This window comes from Aquila chrysaetos, chromosome 3, assembly GCF_900496995.4.
Source record: "Aquila chrysaetos chrysaetos chromosome 3, bAquChr1.4, whole genome shotgun sequence".
NCBI lineage: Eukaryota > Metazoa > Chordata > Aves > Accipitriformes > Accipitridae > Aquila > Aquila chrysaetos.
The window spans coordinates 5238398-5266276 of NC_044006.1; the positions used below are offsets into that span (position 1 = coordinate 5238398).

General features: G+C 35.6%; 2 protein-coding genes across 4 annotated transcripts in view; one reads left to right on the forward strand and one right to left on the reverse strand.

The window, feature by feature from the left end:
* SYCP2 (synaptonemal complex protein 2) overlaps window positions 1-9621 on the forward strand; it is a 30240-nt gene extending 20619 nt beyond the window's left edge. Inside the window, exons 31-45 of the mRNA XM_041122645.1 lie at window positions 2-176; window positions 571-638; window positions 2285-2464; window positions 3266-3449; window positions 3889-4139; window positions 4258-4428; window positions 5222-5312; window positions 5824-5985; window positions 6310-6437; window positions 7103-7197; window positions 7279-7378; window positions 8143-8201; window positions 8544-8622; window positions 9065-9121; window positions 9487-9621. Coding sequence (XP_040978579.1) covers window positions 2-176; window positions 571-638; window positions 2285-2464; window positions 3266-3449; window positions 3889-4139; window positions 4258-4428; window positions 5222-5312; window positions 5824-5985; window positions 6310-6437; window positions 7103-7197; window positions 7279-7378; window positions 8143-8201; window positions 8544-8622; window positions 9065-9121; window positions 9487-9561 — 1875 coding nt within the window. The 3' untranslated portion in view covers window positions 9562-9621. The remainder of the gene's footprint in view (window position 1; window positions 177-570; window positions 639-2284; window positions 2465-3265; window positions 3450-3888; window positions 4140-4257; window positions 4429-5221; window positions 5313-5823; window positions 5986-6309; window positions 6438-7102; window positions 7198-7278; window positions 7379-8142; window positions 8202-8543; window positions 8623-9064; window positions 9122-9486) is intronic.
* A 4933-nt stretch (window positions 9622-14554) lies between these two features.
* The window catches only part of PHACTR3 (phosphatase and actin regulator 3), a 115860-nt gene continuing 102535 nt past the window's right edge, over window positions 14555-27879 (reverse strand). For all 3 annotated transcript variants that reach the window (XM_030009734.1, XM_030009735.1, XM_030009736.1), the window contains exons 9-13: window positions 24344-24399; window positions 20023-20084; window positions 18995-19135; window positions 17159-17235; window positions 14555-15162 (exon numbers count right to left, since the gene is read on the reverse strand). In XM_030009734.1, the coding sequence (XP_029865594.1) occupies window positions 15147-15162; window positions 17159-17235; window positions 18995-19135; window positions 20023-20084; window positions 24344-24399 (352 nt within the window). In that variant the 3' untranslated portion in view covers window positions 14555-15146. The remainder of the gene's footprint in view (window positions 15163-17158; window positions 17236-18994; window positions 19136-20022; window positions 20085-24343; window positions 24400-27879) is intronic.

A 27879-nucleotide genomic window follows, 5' to 3' on the forward strand; every position in this document is an offset into this window, starting at 1 on the left:
GACTAGAAACAATCAGAACAAGAAGCATCTCTTTAGTGACACAGACACAGAATACAGAGGTGATGACAGCAAGACAGACATTAGTTGGCTACAAGAATCAAATAGAAAATCTAAAGCCCAGTTAATTGATTACAGTAAAAATAAAAAAATAGGGAAACCAATAAGCACAAACAAAAGTAAGAAACATTTTTCATATTCCTTAAGAATGCTACAATAAGTTTGTCCATAGATATTAACTGCACAGCATGTAATGTGCTGTGTTGCAGATACAATATGTTTTTGTTGTCTTATTTCCAAGCATAAGGAATTTTCAAATTAGTTCTAATCATTTATAAAGGTTAATTTCCAAAAAGTCTGTATTTTAATGTGTAAAAGTATTGGAGGATGGGACAGACAGAGGTTGTTGTCAACCAAAAAACCTTTGGCTTTTTAAAATAATGCGCTGAAGGCAGTTTACTGAATCAGTAAGTTGGCGGGCATAAAAGTGATTGTATGATTTTACAGCTAAAACTCTAAACGTAAAACATTTGAATATTTAGCTGATTTTTATAACTTTATGTATTGTAACAGCAGATAAATTCTCTGAACCTGCTTGCCAAGTGGATAAACCTAAAGGCAAAAATGCAAATAAGAAAAAGGTAAATGTAAATTTGCAACTAGACTTGTAATACATATTCAAAATATCTTAACTCACTACAGAAACCGTTTTTAAATAATTTTTTATAAATATGTGCCATTTCTCCATGCTTATTTCAAGAGCATTTGTTAAATATGGTTTGTTCTTTTCAGGTACTATATTCTTTTTACGTAGTATTTAGCTAGTATTTCAGTCATAATACTAGCTATGAGTTATAGTGATTATTATATATTGATGCTTTTGTAAGTTTTATTACTTAAAATAATAGATTATGTCTATTTACTACTTAATAGGCAACTACTCCATTGAATATGCCATTAGCTTTTCAAAGAGTTTTCATGTGTCTAATGTGCTTAATTTAATTTTAATACCTTTGAGATTATAATTTCTTTAAATTAATATATGTAACGTAGTGAAACTGCAAAACCAAAAATGTTATAGATGTTCAGAAAGAATAATAATTGCAAAATATTGTAAATGTATTAACGTTGGGAGTATAATACATTATAAGTGATTATGAACATGTTAATGACAGGTGCTTGTAGATGTTTGTAAGCCACAGTTTAAAAAACAAACCACCAAAAAATCCCCAAACCTTCCGCTGTCCCTTCCAGACTACTCTTTGGTCTCTTAGACTGTACCATAATTATTCAAATCTATTTAATGTTAGTAGCTTAAAGCTACATACGTGCATTCAATGTAAATCATGCATATGAAAATATGATCACCACATGTAGGTATTGATGGTGATATCTAGCCCATGTAAATCCAAACTGAAGAGGGCTTCAATTGCCCAATATTGAATCTGTCTACTTACTAAAATGTGTCCTTTTTTAGTAGTGAAATTCCCTAGATCTACCCAAGCAAGTTCAAAGTGCCTGCTTTGAGGAGGTAGGGTTCCACTACTGCATAGACTTAGATGGAGAGCATCTGAAGCCCAAGAAGTCACTAATAGACTTGACCCTGGAGATGACGAAGCTAGGAAAGCATACATTTTGCATAGATCACTTTTCAAGAGAGTAGGAGGCAAGAATGCTAATCTCTCCTAGTCTGAGGGGCATTGCACTTGCATTTTACATCCCTTCTAATGTCAGGTCCCTGGGGTACTTTCAGTGAGAACATGCTTTGCTCTATTTCTGAACATTGACTGCTGTGTAGAGAAAGTGGCAGTAGTTATGATGCAGAAGGAGGACAGGTAGAAAGGAAGATAGATTCTAGTCTAGTGGTTAAGGTAACCAGTTCAGAGGTGATGATCAAGGATGCTGGTTCCTGCTCACTATGCAGGCTTTTGGTTTTGTTCCATTTCAGACCAGTTACAGTCTAATTTAAATGTGCACATATTTCAGAGAGCAAGCTTTGGAAACCCACTTCACCTTTGCTGTAGTTCAAAAATGGTATTTATTTTGCCTCTTTACTTTTTTGACTCTTACGTTCCTGACTGCACTGTGCCCTATCTACAGTGAAAATTATCTTCCCAAAATGCTTAGTAGACTGATGGTTGGACTCTCTGAGCTTTGGTAAAGTTAAACTCTTTTAGTTGTTTTGAAATAATGGATTTCAAGTAATTAAACCAAGTTGCTTGCCATTTAATGTATTTATTTATTAATCAGTCTGATATATACTGAAGATGTTTTTATTCTTCCAAAGATAAACAAATGTAAAAAACAGAATTCAAGAATTGATGAAACGATAGAACAAACCACCAGGCAAAAACTACCTCGAAGGGCAGCATTAGCAAAAAATTACAGAGAGCCTTCCAGTTCAGAGTCAGAGAGTGAAAGGAAATCTTCAGCATGCAACTCTAAGGAGGAGAAATCAAAAATACAGGTATACAGTTGCATTTTATTCTTAAAAATCCATTTCTGCCATATTTTTCAAAATAAACTCTGGTCTGCTTTGTACTTAATACTCCTGAATTTTAAATGCCCAACATAAGCAAGTTGAAATTAATTTTATTTATTATTTATAGTAGTGCCCTTTTTTAATATGAGTATTTAGCTGCTAAGAAAATCAGTCCCAAATAATCTTCTTGGTCATAATAGTATTTCAGTTTCTATTTATGAAAATTATTCTGCTGCAAAGAACTACTGTGTCCTTTATTTTAAAAACTTAATGATATTTTGAAAATGTCTATTAGATGGGAGGTTTTAGTGAGCCAAATTTTGTTCTTTTAGGTAATGTGATTTTGATAATGCTATGCCTATTCTGTGTACACTACAAAATGCTGACTTGATAGAGGGTATGTCAATACATTTGCTGAATATCCAAATAGGATTTTTAGTAAATTAAGCAATGACATTGGGTGCTAAAATGTTTTCATTCTTTCAGCATAACATTTCAATGTATATGGATAGGTCTGGAAACTTCATTGATTAAATCCTGAAGCATCGGTAACTGCCTCCAGTAGTTAAGTTCATAAGAATAGACATTTAGGTGCTGAATTAAATTCAATGCTTATTGATATTAGAACACCTGATTTCCTTATGAATTTAAGTACTTCCAATGATGTTCCTTTTTGGACCTTCTGCTTGTTCAACGGTACATATAGATAATATGCTCTTTACCTGTATGTATATACACTTCTGTATGTTTACAAATGATGTTTATATAAACTTTATATTTTAATAGAAACATATGAATGGGGAAAACAAGGATGATAATCAGCAAAAGGAACTCCAGAATATTTCATCTATGGAGCCACAGAGAGTAGCTAACAGTGTACTTAAAGCATTTATTAAATCAAAGAATTCTGCAGAACAGGAAGTTGAAATATCTTCATCTGAGAGTCCTGCATCTCTTGAGACAATGAGATGTAGGTATTTTGACTTTTAACTTATAGCAATACTGTATCAAAAGTCAGAGGTTAAATGAGGATTATCACAGTAGTACAGTTTTACATTTATTTGATGCTTTTAAAATAAGAGATATCCCCTAATTCAGTGTGTACCACATAATGTATTAATACACTTCCTTAAATTACTAACAGTTTTATAGGCTGGTGCAGTTATTTGACATCAGCATAATACAGAAGTGCAATACCGAAGTGTTAGAATGAATCTGGTAACTGCTAAAATAGTGTGGAGAGTGCAAAAAGGGCAAGTGTGGCAAGTCATATGCCAACACTTAAAGTAAAATTCCATACATCTGAGACTTGCAAATACCTGGAGTTGGAAGACATATCAATATGGGGCTTTAACTTACCTTTTTTAACTTTCATTCCTCATGCTGACAGTTAAGTAACTGTTTTCTAGGTTCTGAAAGAATACCAGAAGGAGATGTTACTCAAGAGCATACTTACAGTGAAAGGTCCCCTGGGCTTCAGGAGTCAACACCAGAAAAAAGGGAAATGTTAAACTTTGAGAAAGGAATCTCTCCCAATAATTTCTGTCCACAAAAAAAGAATATTGAAAGTATATGTCTAAATCAGTCCCCTGAGATGACTGTTAAAAAGTTAACATTTGGAAGTAAAAGTTTCTCACCAGTTTTAACTGAAGCATCTTTGGTAAGAATATTAAAGTTACTCTACAGTTATTTTAACTGAAATCATTCTGTTCAGCTGCCAACTGTTTTATGCTTTTGTACATCTCCTTTCAATAATGATTTTTTTTGTTAATGTGTAGCTCAGCTTAAAGACATACAAAACTGTCAGTGGAAAACATGCAAAGGGATCTGTATCTGAAACACGTGATAATAATGAAGATTCAAGTTTCAGACATTACTTTTCAGACACAATTTCTATTAAAGGGAAACTACAAGATATCACTAAATCTATCACCAAAAGTAAAGAAGAGGTATGTTCCTAAATCCTTTTGCTCTTCAGAAGAGAGCTGCAGCTTTGGGTCTATTTTATCTACTTTACAGATGGTGAGGTTTAAGGGAAATGCATCTTTCTTAATGTTAAACAGTATATATAATGTGTACTTGTGACCTGCTTGGAAAATGCTACTAGTTAATTTTTAAATATTTGAGAGAAATTAGTAAAATGTTTATCATATGGATACAAGGAAAGAACTGTATCCCAGATCAGTTATAATTAATACCTTAAAAAATAACAGGGAGTAAATATTTTCTTCCTGACTTTCAGTAAAAAATAAACAATTGTTTACAAATTAAGGAATTGCAACATCTGCATGGAAAAATTCTTGAGGTGAAAAAGTGCTCTTATAGTTTTAGCATTAATGTACTACTCAATATAACAACTATTGTAACATTGGCAAATAAATAAAAACTGCTGTATACCTTCAAACCACTTCTCATAAGTACTTTTTCTAGTGAAAAAAGCACTAGTGACTCCTTTAAGAAATAATTTTGGTTTTGTACTATTGCAAGAAACAGTTAGACCTTATTGGTCATTTGACTTATTGCTATCAATAATTATTAATTTGAAGAATTTGTTTATTCTTTCATCTAATGAGACCTAGTAGTAATTCATGCAGTGATTTTTTTTTATTTATTTATTTTCCCTAACTGTAGTTGTGTTCATGTCCCTAGTTTAATGAAAAGCAACATAATTCTGGATTTCAGATGAAGACTTCTAAAAGTGCTTTAATTTGGAAGCTAATAAATCAGTGAGTTTTCTTTTAGGATTGTGTACCACCATCTCCAACGTCTGTTTCCAGTGGAAGTAAAGTACAGTCTTGGAGTGAAGAACCTAATGGCCGCACACATGAGTCAGGTATAAACATTTAATGTAAAGCAAAAGACTTTCAATGTGTCTCTGTAAAGGTTAAGAAAAATGTTTATTTGGCATAAAAATATGGCCCAAGTCTTTAAATCTTGTTTTCTTTTATATATTTTCAGTATTATTCCATTTTTACTGTTTTTCTCATTTTTCTCTGCTGTTCTAATTACCCCCTAAAACAAAGAAACAAACAAAAAAACAATAACAGAAAAACAATTAAAAATGGGCTTCAAAATGCAGTTACTGTAAAGAGTTAGTTCCACTCTTTAAGAAAGAGCAGCATTCCCACTGACACTGGAAAAAAAGTGGGGATGACGGTATTATCAGGAAAGGAGGGCTTACGATGAATCTCTTTAATGAGTGAGTCTTGCATGGGTCAGAGAGTTCTGTGTTCTGTTGAAATCCTGTTGTTCATTTACATCAAGTTCTCATACTCTTCTTTATCCTCCCATGTCATTATTCTAAATAATCCTAAAATTAACCATTGTTTTCATGTTAATTAAAGGGCCAAATACACAGACATTTCTCAAACGAAGGTACCACAGTGATACAGAAAGCAATTCTGATGAAGTAGAAACAAGCAAAGAGGAGGAAAAAAAAGGAAACAGAAGAACAAAGTTACAGCCTAGAAAATTATTTAAAACAGATGATGCTGTTACTTACAGAGGTTAGTTATGGAGTGAAAGTTGACTATAGTTGTGTGAAAGTTTAAAATAACATAACGAATTAAAGTTTTAACAAGAAAATATAATATCCATAAAAAAGCATTTTACATGTTTAAAAAAAGAAACAAAAAGAAATGCTAAATCTTCAGAGACTATATCCATTTAAAAAGTCAGGTAATTTATATGAAAATAGAACCTGGTCTCAGCCATCTAATAGGTGAAATTAATCTATATATAACAAAAGCTGTTCTAGGCCCTGTTCCAACTTCAGATGGGATATCTTTTCATACTGAATTGTGACATTATCTTTTTCTACTTCTCTTCAGTGTCTGAAAGCGTATCTACTGTATCTGTAAATGATCTGTCTGGTTTCGATGGGGAAATCTGGGATCCTGGTTGTTCAACTATCAGTATATGTCAGAATCTCCAGAAAGAATTTACTAAGAAAATTGAGGCAAGACATTTCATATACAATATTAGTTGTCTGTGTGGGTACATGTGCATAAGAATGATAGCTTGCCTTACACCACAGAATTTGCTTAAAAGGACATGAAAATAGCTATGTGCATAGAACTTCAAGAAATGACGGAATTCAAGTTTCCTTTTATGCCTTTTTCAATTCCTTTATGTACTTAACTCTCCAATGATTTTCTTTCCCAGGTCTGTTTTATTTTTTATCCTGTCTGTTTTTTCAAAACAAGCTTATGTATCTAAAGAGTGTACAGCATTTTGATTTTTTCAAATTATCAAACCCATGAGTGAAATTTATTTGCAAAAAGGAAAACTTGAGCCTGAATAATGCATTTGTTCATCTAAGGCAGCTGTAAGCACACATCATTCATTCCATGTGTACTTTCTCTATTTTGAGGCAATATATTTTTCAAATAATATACTTCTAATTAAGCTAGGTAGAATTTTATCAAAAACATAAACCCATGTTTATTTACATTTCATTAGCAGAAAGCTTATTGTTAAAGGATAGAGAGATAATTTAAAAAAAAAAAGGGTTTTTGCTCAGTATGATCTGTGATACTAAGCAATTACAGTACTAAATGTAATACAGGGTTTTTTTACCTAAAGTGAATATAATCTGAGTTTAATGTTAAAACAACCTTATAGAGCCGCTCACGGAAAATGGATCATTTTACTAAGCAATCATTAAGAGCTGCCCATCAGCATTTGACAACAATGAGTTACCAGCTTCATGAATGCAGGTCTGTAATGAAAGATTTCTTTTAAAACACCCTTAAAATGCAATTAATACCTTCTAAAAGTAACTCATTTTGTTTTGGTAGGATCAGGCAGCTGGACAAATTTCATTTTGCTCTTCTTGAGGAACTTGAGAATTTTGAAAAAGATTCTCAGTCCCTGAAAAACGTGGAAAAAGAATTCTCGGTTTGTATTTTAATTGCTTGATCATGGAGAAAAGTGAATTCTTATGGAACCCATAGATTATTCATATAATCTTTAACTTTAGTTTATTAATTCTGATTTAAAAAGCCTTTATCATTTTGCTTAAAGTTGGGTCAAATTTCAAATAATGAATCTGAGGTGTTAGGATTGGCTAATGCTATGCTCTTAGAATTTCTAGCTCACCGCTGTATGTTTTTCTTCCTAGAATAAACTAGTATTACTACTTTTAATGGGCTGTTTACCCCACTTCATGAGCCTTTTTTTCAGCTGGCCTGTATTTCAAGAACAGCATGTAGGTATTTAACCTTATTTGCTGTGTGTTCTACGATGAGCCAGTTGACATTATGGGTCTGCTACTTGCTGTAATGTAAAAATCGATAAACAAATATTCATGTAAATACAAGACTATATTCACCTCTTTTCTTTTACACTGAAGGTATGGCTTAAATTATATGGAAAGTCTGATTAAAATGCTATGGGTATTCTTCTTCCTTGTTTTGAAACTGTTATGCAGAACAGACTTTTGGTGAAACTGGTTCCATGATAACAGAATTCCTTAAGTGCCTCATCCTGCCAGCTAAGCTTATTATTTTTTTTTCAAGCTTCTGTGGTGACTGTGTAACTCCTACCCATTCTGTGCTGAGTCTGTCATTGTAGGTTATTTTATTCATATTAGATATTAGTCAGTTTTAGTTCAGAAAATATTACTTCCTACTGATTATCATCTATTAATATTTTCTTTCCAGACCTTTTGGAAAAAACATACACATACTTTTAGTACATACATGAAAAATGAGCAACAGAGGTTAGTAGGCTTCATTAATCCCGGGGTGAGATTTGTGTTCTGTTCATTTGAGGTATAAGTTAGGCCAACTAATATTCTCTGCGCAATTTCTGTCTTCCATAAAATAGAGATAGTAAATGAGATGAGAAAATGAGATTAAAATGTTACATTAGAGGAAAAATGTAATTATTCTCCATCTAAATTTCTTCACATACCTGAGGGACTATGCCAGTAGTAACAATGATGGTAATATTTATCCATGCTTTTAAGTACAAATAGAGTACAAATAATGGGATATATTAATGATGTGTGTGGAAAGTTCATACGTAGCAAAACCATTTGAACTGCCTTTTATTTCTTTAGAATTCAGATTCTTAAAACTTCATTTGAAAATAACATCTACCATACTGTTGACTATGAAGAACATATTTTTACTTCAGAGGTATGATGAACTTCTGTTTCTTTCTTGATTTTAATAATTTTTCAATTTTACCAACAGATATCAGTATTGACTTTTTTCCCAAAGAAAGTCATTATCCTCAGCATTGTATTAATGCCACATAAGTATTTTTACAGTTTTTCATTGTCATAAAATGTCCTATAATGTAACAATACTCAGTGTTATAGGCCTAGATTTCACCCATTAGAAGGTGTGTGCAATTATGGGGAAAACTGCTGCAAGATTTGTTCTGTATTCTGTGGCTTTGTTTACCAGTGTTAATCATCCAAGAAAGAACAAATTTAAAACACATGTCCCTTTCCTTAGGCAGGTGGATGCATGTGCACCTGTGTCTCAGTTATAAACCATTTAGGGATGTAATTGTCTTCTTGAAAATGGGTTACCAATTGTGAGCAGAGAAGATGCATTCCGTATCTTTTTATAGATGCACCTGATGAAAGAAGACTTAAAAGGACTCCAAGAGAAACTTCTTAAAGAAATGGTAAATGAAGTTATCTTGTCCTCATTTCTATTTATTGTGTAAGTATAGCTGTTTGAACACTAAATTACTAAAAATTCTAATTTCTAGTCCCCTATCAAAAATAAAAATGAGTCAGAATCCAAGTATCACTGACATGTTTTACTTTAAACCTTATCTGGTTGATAAAAGCAGCAGGTAGATACGGATATACTGTTTTAGTTCTGAGTCTTAATATGTTGAATATTGACATGGAAAAGAAAAGTATCATATTTGATATGTTAAAAGCAGCATACACTATGCACCAGAATTACAATACTTAAAAAAAAAAAAAAAAAAAAGGAAAATTATATTTAAAGTATGTGATAAATGTAATGCTTTTTGCACAGCAAGAAGAGGAACTGTATAATGTTCGCAGAGGACTGCAGACATTGTTTCAATCAGAAGATAGAATTCTGAAGTAATATTTTCAGATACCTTCCTGAAATTCAAGGTGAATATAAACACTCTTTTATAACATAAAATTTGACGACTTTTTTTTTTTTTTTTTTTACACTCAAGGAAACTAGTGTAATGAAAGCATCTTTTCATTAATAATATTAAAATCTTTGTGGATAAGACTTCTCCTTTTATAGGTGATACTTGGAATTATTTTACTGAATCTGCTAAAATGCAATATGTAAATTTTTGGATTTTTAGCACATGCTATTTTTTAAGAAGTCTTTAACAATTTTTATAGGTTATTTAACTGACTTTCAGAGAAATCACCTTGAAATTCACTTTGAATCTATGTTTTGGGTCTGTGGGTACAGAATACCCCTTTTGTCTTATCCAGAATACAGCGAGAAGTTATTTAGGGATCAAATCGCCTGTTTTGATCTCAGTCCTATTTGTCTGTGGTGTTAGACTTCAATAGGAGTTTCTAAGAGAAAACAAAACTCTAAACACTTGCGGTTGAACTACGTTGCAAATAGTTGTATTAAATATTTCAAGAAAAATATGTATTGTCTGGTTTTGGTTTTTTTTACAAAATGCTGTCATTACTGTTTTGCTTTAAATTGGTAATATGTATTTGCACGTCAGTCAAATAAAACTTACTGCTGCGCAAATATTTTGTGTAAGACAACAGATAGCAAGAGGGTCTGCTATCTGCAGCTCAGAAATACATTCTACATACTAATACAATCTATTCCGTGTACTTAGATTTCAGAAGATTTCCTAAGAAAATGACCAGTGAGTTATAATTTACACTTCTCCCTTGTTGCCATGTATCAACTAGAAGGTTTCTTCTGAATATTTATGATGCGCAACTTCTAATATTTCTCTTAAATTTTCTTTTAAATTGAACAAAAACTACCTTGCATTTTCTAGTTCCTTAGCAACCTTTTAATCTTTTTTTAACTTGCAATCCTGCATGTATATACTGTAAACTTTTCAGGCTCAGAAAAATAATATCTTTCATTTAAGTTCTTGTAAAAAATGGGGATTAAAAACTTACAGCTGATCAAGAAGTAGCAGTTGTGGAGAATAACTCCTAGAATGTGCATGTCTTGGAGCTTGTCTACATTACCACGTGCAGAGCTGCCTCTTTACCATGGAACTGACTCCAGATTAACACTCCCAGCATCTCAGGAGCCTGAGCTCACTCAGCACTGCACTAACACAACTTTACAGCTTCTGGAGCAAGGCTGAAGAGGGTACATGCTTGTCTGTAGCTGATGTTATGACCACAGAGGTCTCAATATATTAGCCAATTTGGGGGTAATAGCTCTTCACAATTTAATTACTTTATAGCCCTTATTTTATATGCCATTATACTTCTTATTTTGTCCTTTGGTTGTCTTTAACATCATATACACTTCTCTGTCATTTCTTCCATTATCCCCTCTACCTGCTGAACTCTTCTGTTTTTCCTGTTTCCTTTCTACATTCCTAATACTGCTTTTATTATCAACACAGAGACCTTTACTTACAGTAGTGTTCTTTAATCTAATATTTTTTCTCATATGTTACTGAAACCACTCAGTCTATATCTCTCAAACTCTTACTTACGTTCATTCCAGCTAGTTCTGAATGCAGCTGTTATGCTATATTGCTATTATTATTGTCTAATATTTTTTTAAAAGTCTAATAGACTGGCTTTCCTCATTCTAAGTTGTTGGCTGTTATTTAGGTCTCATGTTGATTTGACTTTCTTCAAACCCACCAATCATTTTTTTCAAAATACTTATCCAGTGGAATTTCCCTGCTGAACCTTACCACTATCTGCATCTTTGGTGACACTTAACCAGTTTCCTTTTATTAACTCTTTGTTGGCTTGCCCGTACAATCTGTCTGTCTTGCAGGTCCTTCATATATCTTTGAGTTATCCTTCATTATTTCTGAGAGTAACCATCTCCTAAAGTTTATTTTCAGAGAGAAAAATGGCAGGATTTAAAATTGAATTTTAAGGTAAAGTTAAGGTAGAAAACTCTTTGACAGAGGTCCTCAAAGAAAACGGGAAACTCTATTGATTTTTAAATTACTTCTTAATCTTTATATTAATATTGTCTTTAAATTAAATAAAAAAAGAAAAGTCCATACTCAAAGATTGTAGCCTGAACTCAGCACTCACCGAGCAACCTACTGTAATTTCAATTTGCCTCACTCAGAGCAGGGGGTGGGACCTAATGACCTTGGGAAAAGACCTAGGTTCTTACCAACCTTAATTAATCTAAGACTTTATGAAAAAGATTGCTTTTATCCTTATTGAAAATACCATCTTTAAAAAAACAACTTCTTAGATCAGAAATTAATGTGACAGATTTCTGCCTAATGTGCACTGAGAGTAATGCAGAGTAATTGGTGTTCTTAGACTTCATTGATGTGAAATGGTTTATTTTAAAAAGAAATAGTTGTAAATGAAAAATATTTCGTACGAATTGATTTTAAAAACACACGGCTGTGTTGTCTCTGGAAATTATTATATTGAAATTGCCAGTAAATAATTTGGTCCACTTATCCCATCTACATAAGCGTACTTAATGCTTTTTGTAATTTTTCTGAGCCTCTGATTTTTGTTTGGTTTCTTTTTTTTTTTGAGCTTGTGATCACTGTCATCTCCACTAGATGGACCTAATGAGATGTTAAACTGGTTTTTTTTTACTGGTCTAATTGAATTTTACCTGTATATGAAACAGCATTTTTCTCTTAACTGTACAAGGTTTTAAAAAGTGCACTGCAAGGCCAAACTTTTTTTCTTACAGTGAGTGCATATTGGAAAAATAATACAATTGCTAATTTTAGTGAGGACTCATGATAAAATAGAAGTATGACATTTTTCTGTCCACGTATCAGTCTTTATCCCACCCCACTAACTTCTAAAAACTTTGAGCAGGTACAATGAAGTATGCTTCACATTTTTACAGTTGTTATATCACCAGCGAGTATTCACAGTAGCTAAGTTCAGGACAGGGAGATTGCTTTTTTCAATTTTATTTTTAGTTTGCGGATGGGAAAGCCCAGAGGTTATTCAAAGCAGACACCTAAATGAAGTGATAGGATTTGTGCACTGCAGGCCTGTTTTTTTTTTTACACTGGCTAGAAGCAGCACACAGAGAATAACCTCCCTAAGCTAAACATGCCTTCAATGGATGTCATCCTAAGTTCCAGCAATAACTGAGCAGAATACATGGCCCAGTGAATGCATGCGGTCTCCAAGATAGACTTGCCCACCAGTAAGCTGACAGTAGTTAGCCGACAGTGATTGTGTGTGGCTCTGATGTAGTCACAACATTCTTTTCCTTGCAGACCAAAGCAGAAAAAAGGCTGGAATGCTTGTGATGGAAGGACAGTTGAGAACATGGGGAAGAAGCAAAGTATATTGCTGCATAACTACAAGATGGTTAAGTCACATTAGTAATACAGCTCATAGGCATTGTTTGAAATTTGAAAAGCTGCTCTAAGTTCCCTTAAAATATTTTTCTGTTTATTATCTTTTTCAACATCATTTTCATGTGTTTTATACAATATTTTTATTATCAGTGAAAGTATGCATAGCTGCTAAATAGGGGTGTTACTGTCATGGATTATTAGCCAAGTTTGTAGTTAACAGGGTGTCATCTGCTGTTCTTAAACTAAAAATGGTTCTTCTTCTGAAGAAACTTTTCTCTCCTTTCTCTTTACCCTTTTTGCGTATTACACCTGGACTATCATTATATTGTTGTTTAGAATTAACAGTATTTTATTAATAATAAAGTTAAAATGATTGATAAATGTAATTAACAGTATGTTAAAAGGCTAGTTATAATGTTACATACTCCTATGAAAAGCCAGCAAGTTATAAAATTGCAATAAATAGAAAAAAAATCTTTGGATCAAGTAATTGGGTAATTCAAGTCTTCAACTGATAGTCACATAAGTCAAACATTAAAAAGTTGTACAAAACTACAGCTAGCTACAACGAAGCTAGCAAGCTTCATTGGTCCTGGGCACCACATCTCCCATGATTCCTCAATTTCTTCTAGCATTGCCCTTACTGACATGTATTTTAAGTGTTGCGCTGTATGGTCTTACCTTCCATTCTTAAATGTTAGTTTATCCAAAGAATAGCTCTGTATTTATGTTATTTCATACCCACACTGAGCAGCAGAAGAGAACTGGAAGTTAGTCCATCCACTGTTTGCATTGATTCTATTCATGCCCTTGCAGCAATTTAGTAGTAGTCTATACAAACAATTTTACATACCGTATTTTATTATTTTCACGCTTCACGGAGATCATCTCAAGCTACAAGATCGAGAGTGCCTTTTTCAAGTTTTTAACATTGAACGACTTCCTAAAAGGATAGCATTTAAGACTCTTGCAGAGAAATTTTTGTCTTGTGAGCGTATGTGCCATTTTGTTGCTGTTTCGTCAGGCATGCTTTCCAGCTATCAGTGTATTATTTTTTTTCTAAGTTTTTCCTTTTAGTAGTATTTTGAGCACAATTCTCAGGTGCTTCTAGATGTCAAGCATTACTAGAATGGCTGGCTTCACATTTTTCTGAACCAGTTCTATTTGCTTTGTTACTAGCATTTAGTAACTTTTTTCTTCTTACCATTATTATTTATTATTTATTCCTGCCATTCTTTTTAATGGTCAAGAAACCATTAAAATCATTTGTTTGCTAAAATCAAAGTACATTGTTACATTTCTGTCTATGGTTGTCCAATTTAGTAATTTTGAATGAGAATAACAGTGAACTTAATTGTCATTCTTTAGAGGGCCAGAACCTCAGCTAGTGTAGAATGACAATCATGTTATGCTGGTTAGGATCTGGTCCAAAACATTGATATTCCATAAGATGGAAATCCTTAGTTAAGATCATCCTTTTAAAGACTCTGTGTTGATAAAGAAACGATATGATCTGGTGCGTAATAATTGTAATCTCTTCCCTTCCCAACTGTCCCTGGGAAAAAAAGAGCTTGAGGAAACGTGTTCATTTCCTGCAATAAGTAGTCATTTAATTAAAGAACAAAAGTAACAGGAATCAAAAATGCTTGCAGCTGTGATTCTGTTAGACATTATATAAAAAAGAATGAAATTATAATACATTAAATTAGTTTTTAGAACATGAACTTAAGTGTTTTACAAACTAATTGTGGTAAGTTCAAAATGTCTTGTCAACATAATACTGAATGACAGTGTGTCATGTCCATTTATGTCAGAGGCCTTGGAATGGTAAAGCCTGTACATGCACAACATCTCCTTTTCCAAGATAGACTGCAAAACAGTTTAAAACAAGTGTTAAAGGAGAGTAGTAGGTTCTTTCAAGTAGCTTTACTTCAGTCTTTTTCAGCAGATCGTCCCACTCCACAGGCCACCACTCTTCTGACTTCAGAGCGAAGTACATCTCTGGTGTTTCTTTCTGTACGGAAGTGCTGCAGAGACTTCATCTGCAGAGTCCTTCTTTCACATAAACATCAAGGTACCCTGGACTGAACTTTAGGGAAAGACTTATATATTCCCTGATGTGTGTTCAGCAGCAATATCAAAAAAGTAAAGACAGATTCTTCTCAGAAGAAAATTTCTATGGCCTGTGAAATCTAGGAGATAAAATATATTTGAAATAAGTATATATATATATATATGTAATTTTTTAAAAATTCTATGTTAGATTAACAAAAAAATTGGTTTTTCTAAAAAACCCAGTATTCGTTCTGTTTAAAGGTACAGTAACAGTATTGAAGAATATTAGCAACTTTAAGTCTTAGAACACATTTCCACACGTATCCCTTGACTGTAGTGCTGTTACAGTCCTCAGGGCCCAGTCTAACCAGTTTACAGTTATTTGAGAGAGCAAGTGCAAATATAGGTGTGAGGTTGATTTTATTTTTCTTTTAGGAATTAAGCCACAGGTTGTCATTGGTAGAAATATTCTTTATTGTGCAGTGATCTTGTTATTTTGTAAGAGTTAAGCAATGTTGAGCTGATGCTTCAGAAAATACGAGGACATACTGTTGGTTTAATGTACAATAGGGTTAAAAGTCTGTCTGGAATAAATATACTCTTGCTCTGTAGGCTTGTTCTTTTGGCTGAGATATGTAATTAAAGTCCCAATCATTTTTTAATGCCTTAGCACTAATTGTAAATTGTAAGCCTGTTTACTCCTAATATCCTGAACAAATTTCAAAATATATCATTATAATCTACTTAAACTCCCCAGGTAGCTTCAATTAGAGAAGGTATATCTCACTTTCAAACTGCAGCCATCCCTTCCCCCCTCCTCCGTATTTCATTCTATCAATGCAGTGATGTCTTGCCATAAACATTGAGTCTGAGTCCTGTAATGTTAAAAGGGCCCTAACAATTGCATGAACAGTCTATACATACATTACATAAATAGAGCATTTAGATCAATGTACATTGCATTTATGGCTCAAGTGTATTTGCCTAGACCATCTTTTCATTGAACATCTAAAGGTCAGTTAAGCTGGAATTCATTCCAAGTTCAGAAATAAGCATGGAAATGTGGGCCCAGGCACTGCTGAAGTGAGCCTTCCAGAATGCGAGACTGCACACCAAGTTCCTTAGTACGATGTTAGGCATCGTTTTAAAATAAAACTTATTTTAGCAGAGAGCACACCTGAGAATGCTTACAGACATGGCAAGAGTACACTGTGCTCCCAGCAAGCCCTAAAATTGTGTTTTAAGAGCAATTGGACCTGCCCAAGAGACCTGACAGAAATAGTAGGAAATAACTGATTGCTATTTCAATTTTTCTCTAACTAACAAGGTCTTTTTGCAAGTAACAATGGCTGTGGAATCAGCCTCTCACATTTTTTTCCCACTTAGAAAAGGGAATTGGATGTTTTCGTGCATGTTTAAACATAGCACCTGCCGTCAGTGATAGCACATGAAGCAAGCACTAGATTGACTACGTTCACACTGGCCCAACCACTCAGAGGGTGACATGAGTCCAGTTATCTCTCCTGACCTCTCTGCTGGACTGCCATTAAGTGTGCTTCGGGGGGTTGCACTCCTTCCAGTAGCAACTGGACTGACATTCAAGGGATACTGAAATCTACAGGCTGAATCCATTAGAACAAATCCAATTACAACAAATGCGTTACGGGCATTATGTATGTCTTGTTACGGTATGTAGAATTTTATATTTCTTAGGGAAGTTGCAATGTCTGTGATAATAAGGTTGCACACTCAAGTACATTTAATTCAAAAACCTTTATATAGTGTATTAAGTTGTTCGTCTAATTTTTAAAAAATCATATTTTTTTCTATGTTACACCCTACATATAATTTGTCATAGCTTTTGAATCTTCAGTGCAAAGAATGCAAGCTGAGTGATGTTCTGGAGAAGGTCTGGGGGCTTCTCAGTGCATGTTAATCAAAGAAAAAAAAAACAAAACAAAACAGAAAAGCCAAGTTCTGAACAGGGAGATAAATATTTCCATTTTCTTTTAAAATAAAGCTTTCTTTGCATATTCTTCTCCCACACCCAGCATGTAAGAGCAAAATCTACAGATTCAGTACTCAGCAGACTGTTTTTAGCAGGCAATGGAAATAAATAGCTGGAAAACTGACCTTGTCAAATGTTTGCTTGATGCATGTACCTCCATTTCATTACTTTTGTATTCATTTAGCTCTTTCCGAATTGCTGCCTAGGAAATGAAAATAGAAGAAGGTTAATAATTTTGTATCTATAAGCATTGTAAAATACTGGACTTGCAGAGCAGAACAGAAGTTTTCTAAAGTAGAAATAATAGGTATTGGGTATAGCGAAGCACACTATGCCAGTAGAGATGCTGAGTATTTAGGTTATATGGATTGGTGATGTGATACTTCTTTTCATTCATTACTGATTGCTGACAGGGTCACTTCTGTCTAGAAGCAATTCTGACAGGAGAATAAAACCACAGTGCTTATTGTTTCACATCTAGTAAGATTCCAGTTAAAATTTATTAAAGATTAAGAGAAGTTGCTGAGAAATTGATCAGCTGGGCAACTGACTGTTGTGGAATTTAAATGCGTGTCATTTTTTAAAATAAAAATCAGACTGTTTGCCTTATCAACTTGCGAATACCAGTCCAGACTGTGTTATCACCTGTATCCATAGGATTGCAGTCATAAGTGAAGAAAAACATTCTCTTTTGGTGCTTAATATAATGAAATTCAAGACTATAAAAGTGAGAGCATTCTTTTGTTTAAATGGCAACAGTGAGTGAACTGGAACGTACTGGTGCTTTCACAGATTGTTGTATATTTGGTACTTTGTAGTTTAGCTACCTAAAATTATGTACCCATGTTCATGTTTTATGTCAAAGATTTGGCTTATAAAAAGAAAAATGAGGAAAAGTAATGTATTTGTCTTCTCTGAAAGAGAAGTTTTTCAGTCACAAATGCAATGGTCAAACTCCTGACCCTCAATTCCTGATGTATGCCACCAGTATATGCAATTGAACTCTGTCACTTTCTTTTTAGCTTATAAACCTGTCTAGTTAGCAATATAAAAACAGTAAAACTAGGAAAGGCCTAATTTTAATACACACCCAGTACATACAAGGAAAATACAGAATCATTATTCCATTGATTAATGTATAACAGCTTATTCACCATTTTAGTGAGCTCAGGAAAACAGCTACTGTAGTAGAAATACATTGTTCCTTTTCTATAGGAGTCCTCTAAAACCATTTGTTATACTTTTTACTGGGGAGACACTGGAATGGAGAATGAAGCGTTTGATCTGCACATCTCAGAACAAAGCAGTAAGTAACAGTCCTGTATTTGCCATTTTACCCAGTAGTATCTTGGCATCCCTACTCGTTCTGCTTGCTGTAGCCCTGAAACTTCAAAACTTATTCAGCAACTGTTCTGTCTAGAATCATGCTGAACTAGTTTTCTTACTACTCAAGCACCTAAATGTGAAAGTTAAATTAGGATGTAAATCAGCAATGTGGCAGGTATGTGATGGAACAAAAACAAGTGTTTGTTTATGCTTGTGAAAATGTAGGATCAAGTGACTCCTTGAACATTCAATAGGAAACAGGAAAGGAAATATTTGCATGTTTGGGACAAAACTTCCAGTCTGAGGATAAATGTTAATACTGCATTGGCTGGTAATGGTTTTGAGTTGCAGCCCTAAAGCATTAAGAAAGATTCTATCCACCTTTTTTTTTTTTTTCCCCTCCTCTCAGTTCATGGGCTGGGTAGAAGCCTTTATAATACTAAATAGGCATTTTTAGAAATAGCATTTTTTTTATGACAGTATGCATTGGTCAGTGTGGTTTCAGCATAAAAATTAATGGTAACATTTACAGAGATTAAGTGTCCCAGAGGTTAAATGTCTTTGCAGACTCTTATGTATCACTATAGACAAAGCAGGTAGAAAGTGGTAATATGTCATTTTCATTATGGCAGTACCTTATCTGCTGCTGATAGTCTTGTCCACGGTTTATCTGCTCGCCTGTCGTAGTCCTGTGCTTTTGCCACCTCCACATAATCACTGAATCGAATCAGGATTTTTCTGTCTCTTAGTTCATCAACTGTAGGTCTCTGGTTAAGCTGTATTAAATAGTTTTGTGAAATAAAACCAGTTTTAATAACAAACATATCAATAAAATGTGCAACATTTTCTGCTTTCCATCTTAGCTCAATCTGCACTGATGTGTATGGGAAAAAAAACCCAACCCTTGGAAATTCCAGGGAAATACTCAATCCTTCAGAGGATTGTTAGGAGAGTAATAATGGTTTAAATGGAGTTTTGCGCTACAGCACAGTGGCTTTATAATGGACAAAAGAGGAAAATATTTTAACCTGGATATTGACAAAATGCATTTACAATAGGTAAAGGAATCATAACAAATTTATTATGATCAATGCATAATATCACATGCTGTAGGGGTTTTCTACTTTAAGTAGAAAGTCAGCGGCAAATTGCCTGTGTAAGGTTTTCAGGACTGGACACATTATAAGAATTTCAATTTGGTTTTAACAAGTTATCAGCATATTTGGCTTATAATTCCAGTATGGATTCCTAGGAACAGAACAATAACAAGATCTAGTTCTGATTCTGAGAATGCCTTAAATGCAAAGAGAAGTTTATTGTGGGAGTACACCTGGTACTCAGCAGGGAGTCAGCTCTACTCCTGCTTGCTACAAAGAATGAAGCAGTCCTTTTCTAGCAATACAGTTGCAAAATACACAGTGTGCAAGCAACTATCCATGTTCTGATTTAAAGTTTATATATAAATATTCTACTAAGTTTCATGTAGCTGAGATAAGGTAGATATTTTTATAATTTGTATTACGAGATACCACTATTTCAGACACTGCTGAGAAGGGTGTATATTAAGGGAGGTTTTGTGTACTAATGACCTCTATGACTGGTTGATGTTATATTAGCTTTCCTAAATTTCTAAAAACTAATAGAAGGTATTGCAAGATTTTACCTTTCTTGTCAGTCTCTGTTTGATTTCCCTTCTTTCTTCCTGTTCTGTTTGATCATTTCGTTCTGCAGAGAATATAAAAAAAAAGATGACTTTCCTCATGAGGAGGATTGGTGTTTTCCAAAGTTCCAGCCAATAAAAAGCAGAGCACAGAAAAACTAGTAGTTGGTTCTTAGTTGTATGTTTTGTAGTTCAGTGCCTCTCTCTGGTTCTCTATTAGAACATATAGTTAGTTCTCTGTAAGGACAACGTACTGGTGCCAATGTCAGGTCTTCCTGTGCTCTGACCTCCAAGGAGATTTAAGAAAACAACAGCAGCCACACCAACTCTCCAATTGTATAAACTTTAGAAGGAAAATCAAAATAGTCCACAGTTAATCATAATTTTTTATTCTCCATATTGCTGGAGCCATTCATTGCTGTTAGCTGCTGAAAAGACTGCAGCAGCTCCAGGGAAAGTACGTTCTTTCCTGTGTAACCTTATTCTCGGGCTGCATCTTTAGATGGTCACACTGCCACAGCAGTTATCTTTGACTTGCATGCTTTTTTTCTCTGCTATTCAGGATATGCCACTGACATTAGAACCTCTTTATCCTCACGGGGTTTTCTTTTGTAGTGTTCCATTCTAACCTAAGCCAGCTTGCTTTTGTGTGTTGTGCCTATTAACATTCAAGCCGTGATAACTCCTACACACTGGGTCTAAAAATAGACTAGAGTGCTGTAACACACTGTGAAATATATCCTTTGCCTTGGGAAACAAGTTAATGGCGTTTCTATTTCTAGTACTATCTGTTACTAAATTAAGGTGTGAGCCTATGACCTGAACAAATCTGAAGACCTAGAGAAAAATGTTTAACCATTCTGAGATTCTCTAGATACTACTAAGTTTATTATACCACTTGCATTAGGTATTTCCAGTGTTAAAGCACACATGTGATTTTTTTAATATGCCTCCAAAAAACACTAGCACTGCAGATGAGTTTCCGAATTTATATTTTTAGTAATGAAGTATTCTTCTCCCTTATTTTTACACTCATTAGATTACACTGAAATGCAATCGTAAGTATCTGTTTAAAATAACATAGTAGTGCATAGCTACAACTGGCTATAGTAGAAATGTAAATCAAATGAATCTAAAATGCTGTAATGCGCTACATTACAATTTGGTGGCAAGGCACACAAATTTAAAAGAGAATAGGACAGCTAAAATTTGTGCTTTGTCAGGGATGAGCAGCTATTTAAGTCTGGAATGTTTAAAAAGAGAACAAGCTTTAAAAAGTAGAGCGTATTCTAAGATGTACAGATACCTGCAAGAAGTCACTAATATGCTTCATTCAGTTTTAATTCACCCCTTTTAGACTAGATACTCCTATCTATATATTTTTATTAAAAGAAGAGAATTTTCTGTGGCGTAGTGCCTTTTTAAGATATGACTGTGATATGCACTGAGAATTCCTAAAGAAAAACCACAAATACACATTTCTGATCAAAAAATGCTTTTCCAAATATAGTAAACGTATAGCAACCCATTTCTGTGAGACAGTTACTCAGGTTCAGTGCTTATTCCCAGCTTCAACAAATAAAATAAATAGTTCTTTCAGAAAAAATAAAACAAGATTTGATAGGAAATGCTAGGAAAGGCATTATAAAACTCAGGCATTACTACAGAGACAAACCAGAGAGGTTTTTCCCATCAGCATCACTCTACCTACACTTAGATCCATTCATTAGTGAGGGCTGGTTTTATAAATCTCAGTAGAGAGATGCTCCCAATTATGAAGTGGCATGTGCAGTACTGTAATTCATATTGCTTCTCTGTGAGTCATCCAGGGAACTCTTAGCTGTGCGTGACACTGAAACAATTCCTGGTGTTAAGAATGAACCAGGGATTGTACAGTGTGATTTAAGAGATGTTGCCTTCTTGAATGTGAATGTCAGCTTTCTGTTGATTACAGAAAAAAACATGTTGGAACACCTGGGTCATGATTTTAGTTCATATGCTTTTTATGCTTTATAGTAAACCAGCAGTGTTTCTATAAAGTAAAGGACTTAGAAGATCAACAAAATTGTAAGAAAGTGTTGGCTTTAAGTTTGCTTTTTAAGTATTACTTTTGTCTTGGAAACATCTCCCTAAGGGAGATAAGAAGTCCCTTTTTTCACTCTGACCGAGATTTGTTTTAAAATAACGTAGTAGTTGCACTTAGGCAGTCGCAAGATGCTTCTCATTTCGACAGAGTTGTACAAATGTGAATTACTAGTCCTTAAAACGGCTTTGGGGGTAGCATTGCTTCCGTTAGTGGTATGTATTATGAACATCAAAGATGTTAGAAACTTGCGACGCAACTGTACAAACCCTTACAACCTGGAGGAGGTTGCAGTCATTTCACTAAAGGGCATTTATACTGCTACAGTTTTGCATGTCAGACCCAATCCAGGTGTTTTAAAAGTCCATAACAAGAATGTCAATATCTCTATTAATAAAAGGAGACTTTACTAGTTTCCAAATTCACTCAAAAGTGAGACTAGAGTTGTTGCATCTGTCCAGCCTTTTAAGATAACAACTGATACAGCTAAGTGATGACCGTAGCTCTTTACAAGATGCATAGCTTTTTATATAATGGAAGAGGTAAATAAAATAGAAGTGGTTCTGATCTCCGCTGAACCTGTATAAAGCCTGAGCAACTGAACTGAAGTCAATAAATTTGCTCCATGCTGGGAGCTCTTTAAATGAGATACAAATCTAGAGCAGTATGTTTAGCTGGCATTCAGGAAATATCTTTAATTCTGCTTTATCTTCTTTCTGCTTTATCTCTCTCTAAGCTCATTATTTGAATGTATTCAAACTTTTTTATTATTAAAGCTGGTCAGTTTAACCCAGATTAAGGATGTAACCAGCACACTTCAAAAAGTAAACATAAAGGAATGGATTTTTTCAGCAGAGACAGGCTCTTTCTTAGCCAGGAAAAAAAAAAACAAAAGCAGCAGATTTTCAGAAATCTTAGGTACTGACTCTTGAAAATCTGGCCCCACTTATTTCAGAATCTTGTGTTACTGCTTTTTCTTGTCTCTTGTGCTAGATGACAGGTGAAGTTAGGCCAAATTCATCCATTCAAATTTGCAAAGAATATATCCTCTTTCTCATTTAGCTATGTGTTAGATACATCTAACTTTACCATGTGTGATGTATGCATTGGAACAATACTGAAAATACTGATAAATATAACTCGATTGTGGAATTCCTTTCTGTTAAAACTGAAATGAAATCCCCACTAATTTCAATGGAAGAAGCATAAGGCTTTTTCTATGAACTACTAAGAAAGTTCTGAGACATTAAGTTTTAGGTAACAAAATGTAGATAACTTTTTTTCCTAGCAAATTACAATCACATTAATAATTAAATGTGAATTAAATAGCATAGGCAGCATTGCTTGTCTGACATAAACTTATGTGGCTTTATGTTTTATGCTTGTTTAATGAGAAACAAACTATTGTTCACATAATTCTGGGTTTTGTCTTTCAACACTAAATAGACCATGAAAATAACAGAAGCAATATACTTTTCCTTCAAGCAGATGGCCTCCCCCTTTCTCCTGTCTGAGACCCATAATGGAGACAATTTCTAAGCTCTCTCTCACCTTCCCCTAACTTAGAGGATTCCCATCACTTGTAAGGAAAGGGCTTATGTTCATCACTTGTTTGATCCCCAGGTCAGAACACCAATCTCTAGGAAAAGAGTTGCAAGTTTATGCCTTGTGTTTATTTGAGAGATATTGAGAACGTTCCCCTGTGGCAGCACCTATAACAGGGCTGGAACTGTCCCTCTAGTAATTCTAGTATCTCAGAATGATCTTTCTTTGGCTCGTCTTTGGGAAGGTCTCTAATGATATGAACAAATATACTTGCTATGAGAATCGCACCTCTGCAAGGATGCTTTCTCCCTTCCACTTTAGCCTTGGTATTCAGTGCACAGTTTGCCATGACAGTCCATGTCTTGAAAAATGTCAGTCCAATTCTCATTGCACTGTGTGACACCAAGATTGTATTCCCCTCTTAGACATCCATAACAGTGTAATCAGAATGAAAATGACTTGAAAGCCTAAATTGGAACAAATAATTCTTTTCTGTACTAAATTGCATGCCTTTATCAAGTTGTAAATTGTGATTCCTGCAGTATTTGAAAGTCAGGACATGTGAAAAATTAAAACTTTTAGGTACAGAAAATAATCCCTGGGAATGACTTTGTCTATTTAAAAATAATATGCTCTAGAAATGCAATCACTGGTTTCAACAAACACATATAAAATACTTAGGAAAAAAATACTCACGTTTAAGTATATTTCTTCTTTCTAGCTCCTCAACAGCAGGTCTTTGGCTGAGTCGCCTGCGGAAAAACACCAAAATCACATTTTGTACCATGCCTGTTCTTTGGAAAGTCTGCAGTATACTGAGTTCTAGTTGGTGTTTTCCTCAGGGAAGGGACTACAAAATCCCTCTCCAGGCTTCAGGAAGAAAAAAATACAAGAATGCTGGCACCAGAATGCTTTCTTGTATTATTTTTCCCAAATGTCAGCAATGCAGGTAGAAGTTCTCCTCTAGTTTGCTCTGTTGTCAGTGAAACGCTTCCTCAGAACATACATCCTTTTCACCATACTTTCCAGACAGTCCGTTGGAACCAGTGCTCTCCAACGGTTAAATTCACTCTTGAGGAGGTATTTAAGGTGGTTATCAAATGAGTTTCACAGTGATCTTCTGTAGCTATCACTGCCTCTACCTTTTAATCTCACATAGCAGCGGGCTTCCTTTTTTCTAGTAACACCAGTGGTGCATCCTGACAAAATGCAGACTTGCCAGAAATAAAGCTTTCCTGTGGTTTCCCGACTACACATCTAACAGACCAATCCAGCAGCTCTCCTCCTGCCTGCTGAATAAAATTCGTGTGCTGCTCACAGCCTCATGCTGTCTGAACAGAGTGTCTTATGCAGTTTCACCTCCCCTTTTCAGTAGTGCTGCTTCAGGATTGAGTCTTCAAATCATATGATCGGTGCCATAGTGATTTTATTCTGCATACTAAATGAGACTTCCCCACGAGACACTGCTTATATCTGCAGAGAATCTCAGGTAATTGAACCCCTCCCCTAGGCAGACACACACACATGCTGCATTTGCTAGCTTTCAAGTAATAATCCAGCAAGCAGATCGGAAAGAGTTTATGATGCTTTCTGGCCTGCGTTCTGGCAACGTTAAGGATTCTCATCGTCTCCTCTCCAGCAGATGTTGCCAAGCCAGAGATGAAGTTACAGAGACAAAGAAATACTCAGAGCAGGGACCACACTGCAAACCACTGCTGCAGTAGTTATCCCTCTACTGTGTATAGGAAATAAAGGAATGATTATAAAGTGATGCTATAACAAGATCTACATTTTATCAAATACACAAGAGATTTAAAAAATGGAGTAACTGTTAACAGACTGTAAAAGAACCGGTAAAAGTACCTGATCCTAATTTCTCTTTGTTTTGTAAGCCTTACCAACTATACCTTCAAAATCAACTCCATATTGATATGTTATCAGACCAACAGCCCAAAATACGAATGCAACTCCTTATCCTTTTTTCATTAATCTCCCTGAGATCACTGGGAAAGCCCTCATCTTTGGCAACAGAAAGGCATCACAACTACTATACCAGATCCACACCAACAGAAAACTTATATGATGAGCACCTGTGCTTAGAAACACCTACAGCCTAACTCTCGTTCTTCCTACCTAACATTTTATGTCACCTAAGGTTTTTTTTCCCTGGTCTCTGGATTTCTCTTTGGAGTAATGAGTTGGATACTCCAGCAGTGGAAGTTGCAATAATCCAGACTGAAACAGGAATGATGCTGAAATGCCCTACTAAAGGCTTTAAACATGGACTTTTAATTCCTGTTACCCTTGGACTCCTCCCTCCTCACTCATTTCCCTGTAGGTCTCAGAAATGATACAACTCTGGCTAGGTTTTGTTTGAAAGAGATTAATGTGCATTTTATAATATAAATCAGGGAAGAATGACTTACTCAGAGAGCTTATCTGCAAATGAAAGGTCCACCCGACCTGCTGCTCACGTGCCTCTCTCTCAAGCCATTCTTAATTACAGCCCTTCCATGCGAGATTTATAGATTCTCCCAGAATCTGTACATTAGATTCCAGAGGCCCCTTTTAAACTGGGGGATTAAAAGCGTAACAGAAATTATTAAAGCAGTATGAGAATGCATATGTATATGAACGCTCTGTGTATTTTTTATATATACATAGTTATAATATGTGTGATGGTTAATTATTTAAAACCCTGTTTCCCTTTTGGCTTTCATAAATACATGGTAGGTGCCCAGAAACAACAACATATTTCTGTACACACCCTCAGCTTTACCCACAACAGAAGGAAAACGTGCAGATATACACAGGCGTGTATATACACGAGAGGGCATTGCATTTTTTTCCCTGAGTTTTTCAGAGATATGGACTGCACTTCCAAGCTTTTTGACATAGTCACGAAACTAGATGCGGACTTTTGTTCAAAATAAAATTCTAACAGGATTTCGGGAAGCTGGGAATAGAGTGAAAACACCCAATACGGCAAGAGTCACGATCAAACAAGTGGCAACGCTACTGACACCGCTGCTACCAAGGCGTAGGGACATTCTGTTTCTATCTATTATTTTTTTTTCTGTTCAGAGAAGCCTCTCTCTCTGCCCAGAAACCCCCTCCGTTTTCTTTCTCCGCTGTGAGAGCTGTGCTGCGTGGTGGCTGGACTCCGGGCGAAGGGGAAACGGCACATGTCGGTGAAGGTGAAGGACTCCAGATGCCTCCACCGAGGGCTGCTGATTGTAATGAGGGGAAGCAGCTGTGAGCACGGCCAAGCCACGCGAGCGAGAGCCCGGGGGGGGGGGGCCACGCGTCTCCGCTGAGCTGCGCTGGAGTCAGTCAGGATGTGAGAGGCCCTTTCTGCAGGAGGGTCTTTTCTACGTCCGGAGAGGAGCATGCCTGCTTGCAGAGCGCGCTGCCTTGCCTGATCATCCCTCACTGCAGGAGAGTAGTTGCTGCTGCCGGTATTTACTGTGGGAGCAGAGCCCCGTCCCGCCCGAGTTGCTCGGCTGCTTTGGGAGGATGCTCCATGCCCCCGTAAGGGTCTAAGCAGCCCCAGCCGCGCTTTGTTTCCTCAGAAGGAGACTCGCAGTCCCCCTTGATAGGGCCGACTTCCCTCAAAACTCGCCCGCAGCTGGGCTCAGAGCAAGACATGGACGCACACGTTTCCGAGGGCTCCTGTCAGGCCAGCGGCTCAGCGTAGCGCGGGGGAAGCGGCAGGTTACCCCTGTCAAAAATGCACGTCCCCTCTTGAAGGGAGCTTTTAAATAAGAAACTGTTTCAGATGAGTTTGCGCCTCTGCTTGGGTGAGCTGTTCTCTGGGCACTGTGGGGCTCCGTGTGCTCTCCTGAGCAACAAGTGGTCTATTTTGGATATTTATTTCATGTTTTTCTCTGAAGCTGTTAAAATACAAAATCCTGCCTCAGACAGAGCCAGAAAACACCTCCTGTGCGTTGAGCTCGGTGTGTTTCCTCAGAAGGCGGCTGTTTGGCCCTGTGGAGAGGCAGCGCCATGGCCTCGGAAATGCCGCCACGCCTCAGGGAAACCTGGCCTGGGGAAATGGCGGCCGGCTCCCCTCACACTGTTGTTGGGGAGGGCAGGCCAGGAAGCAGGGACTGAGAGACTAAGATTCTAGAGAGGGGATGCTCAAATTTCCTATGTTTAAAGGAAACAAACTCCAGCTGAATAATGATTATCAGCAGACTGCATCGCAGCAGGGGAGCTGGTGTGCGATCCCA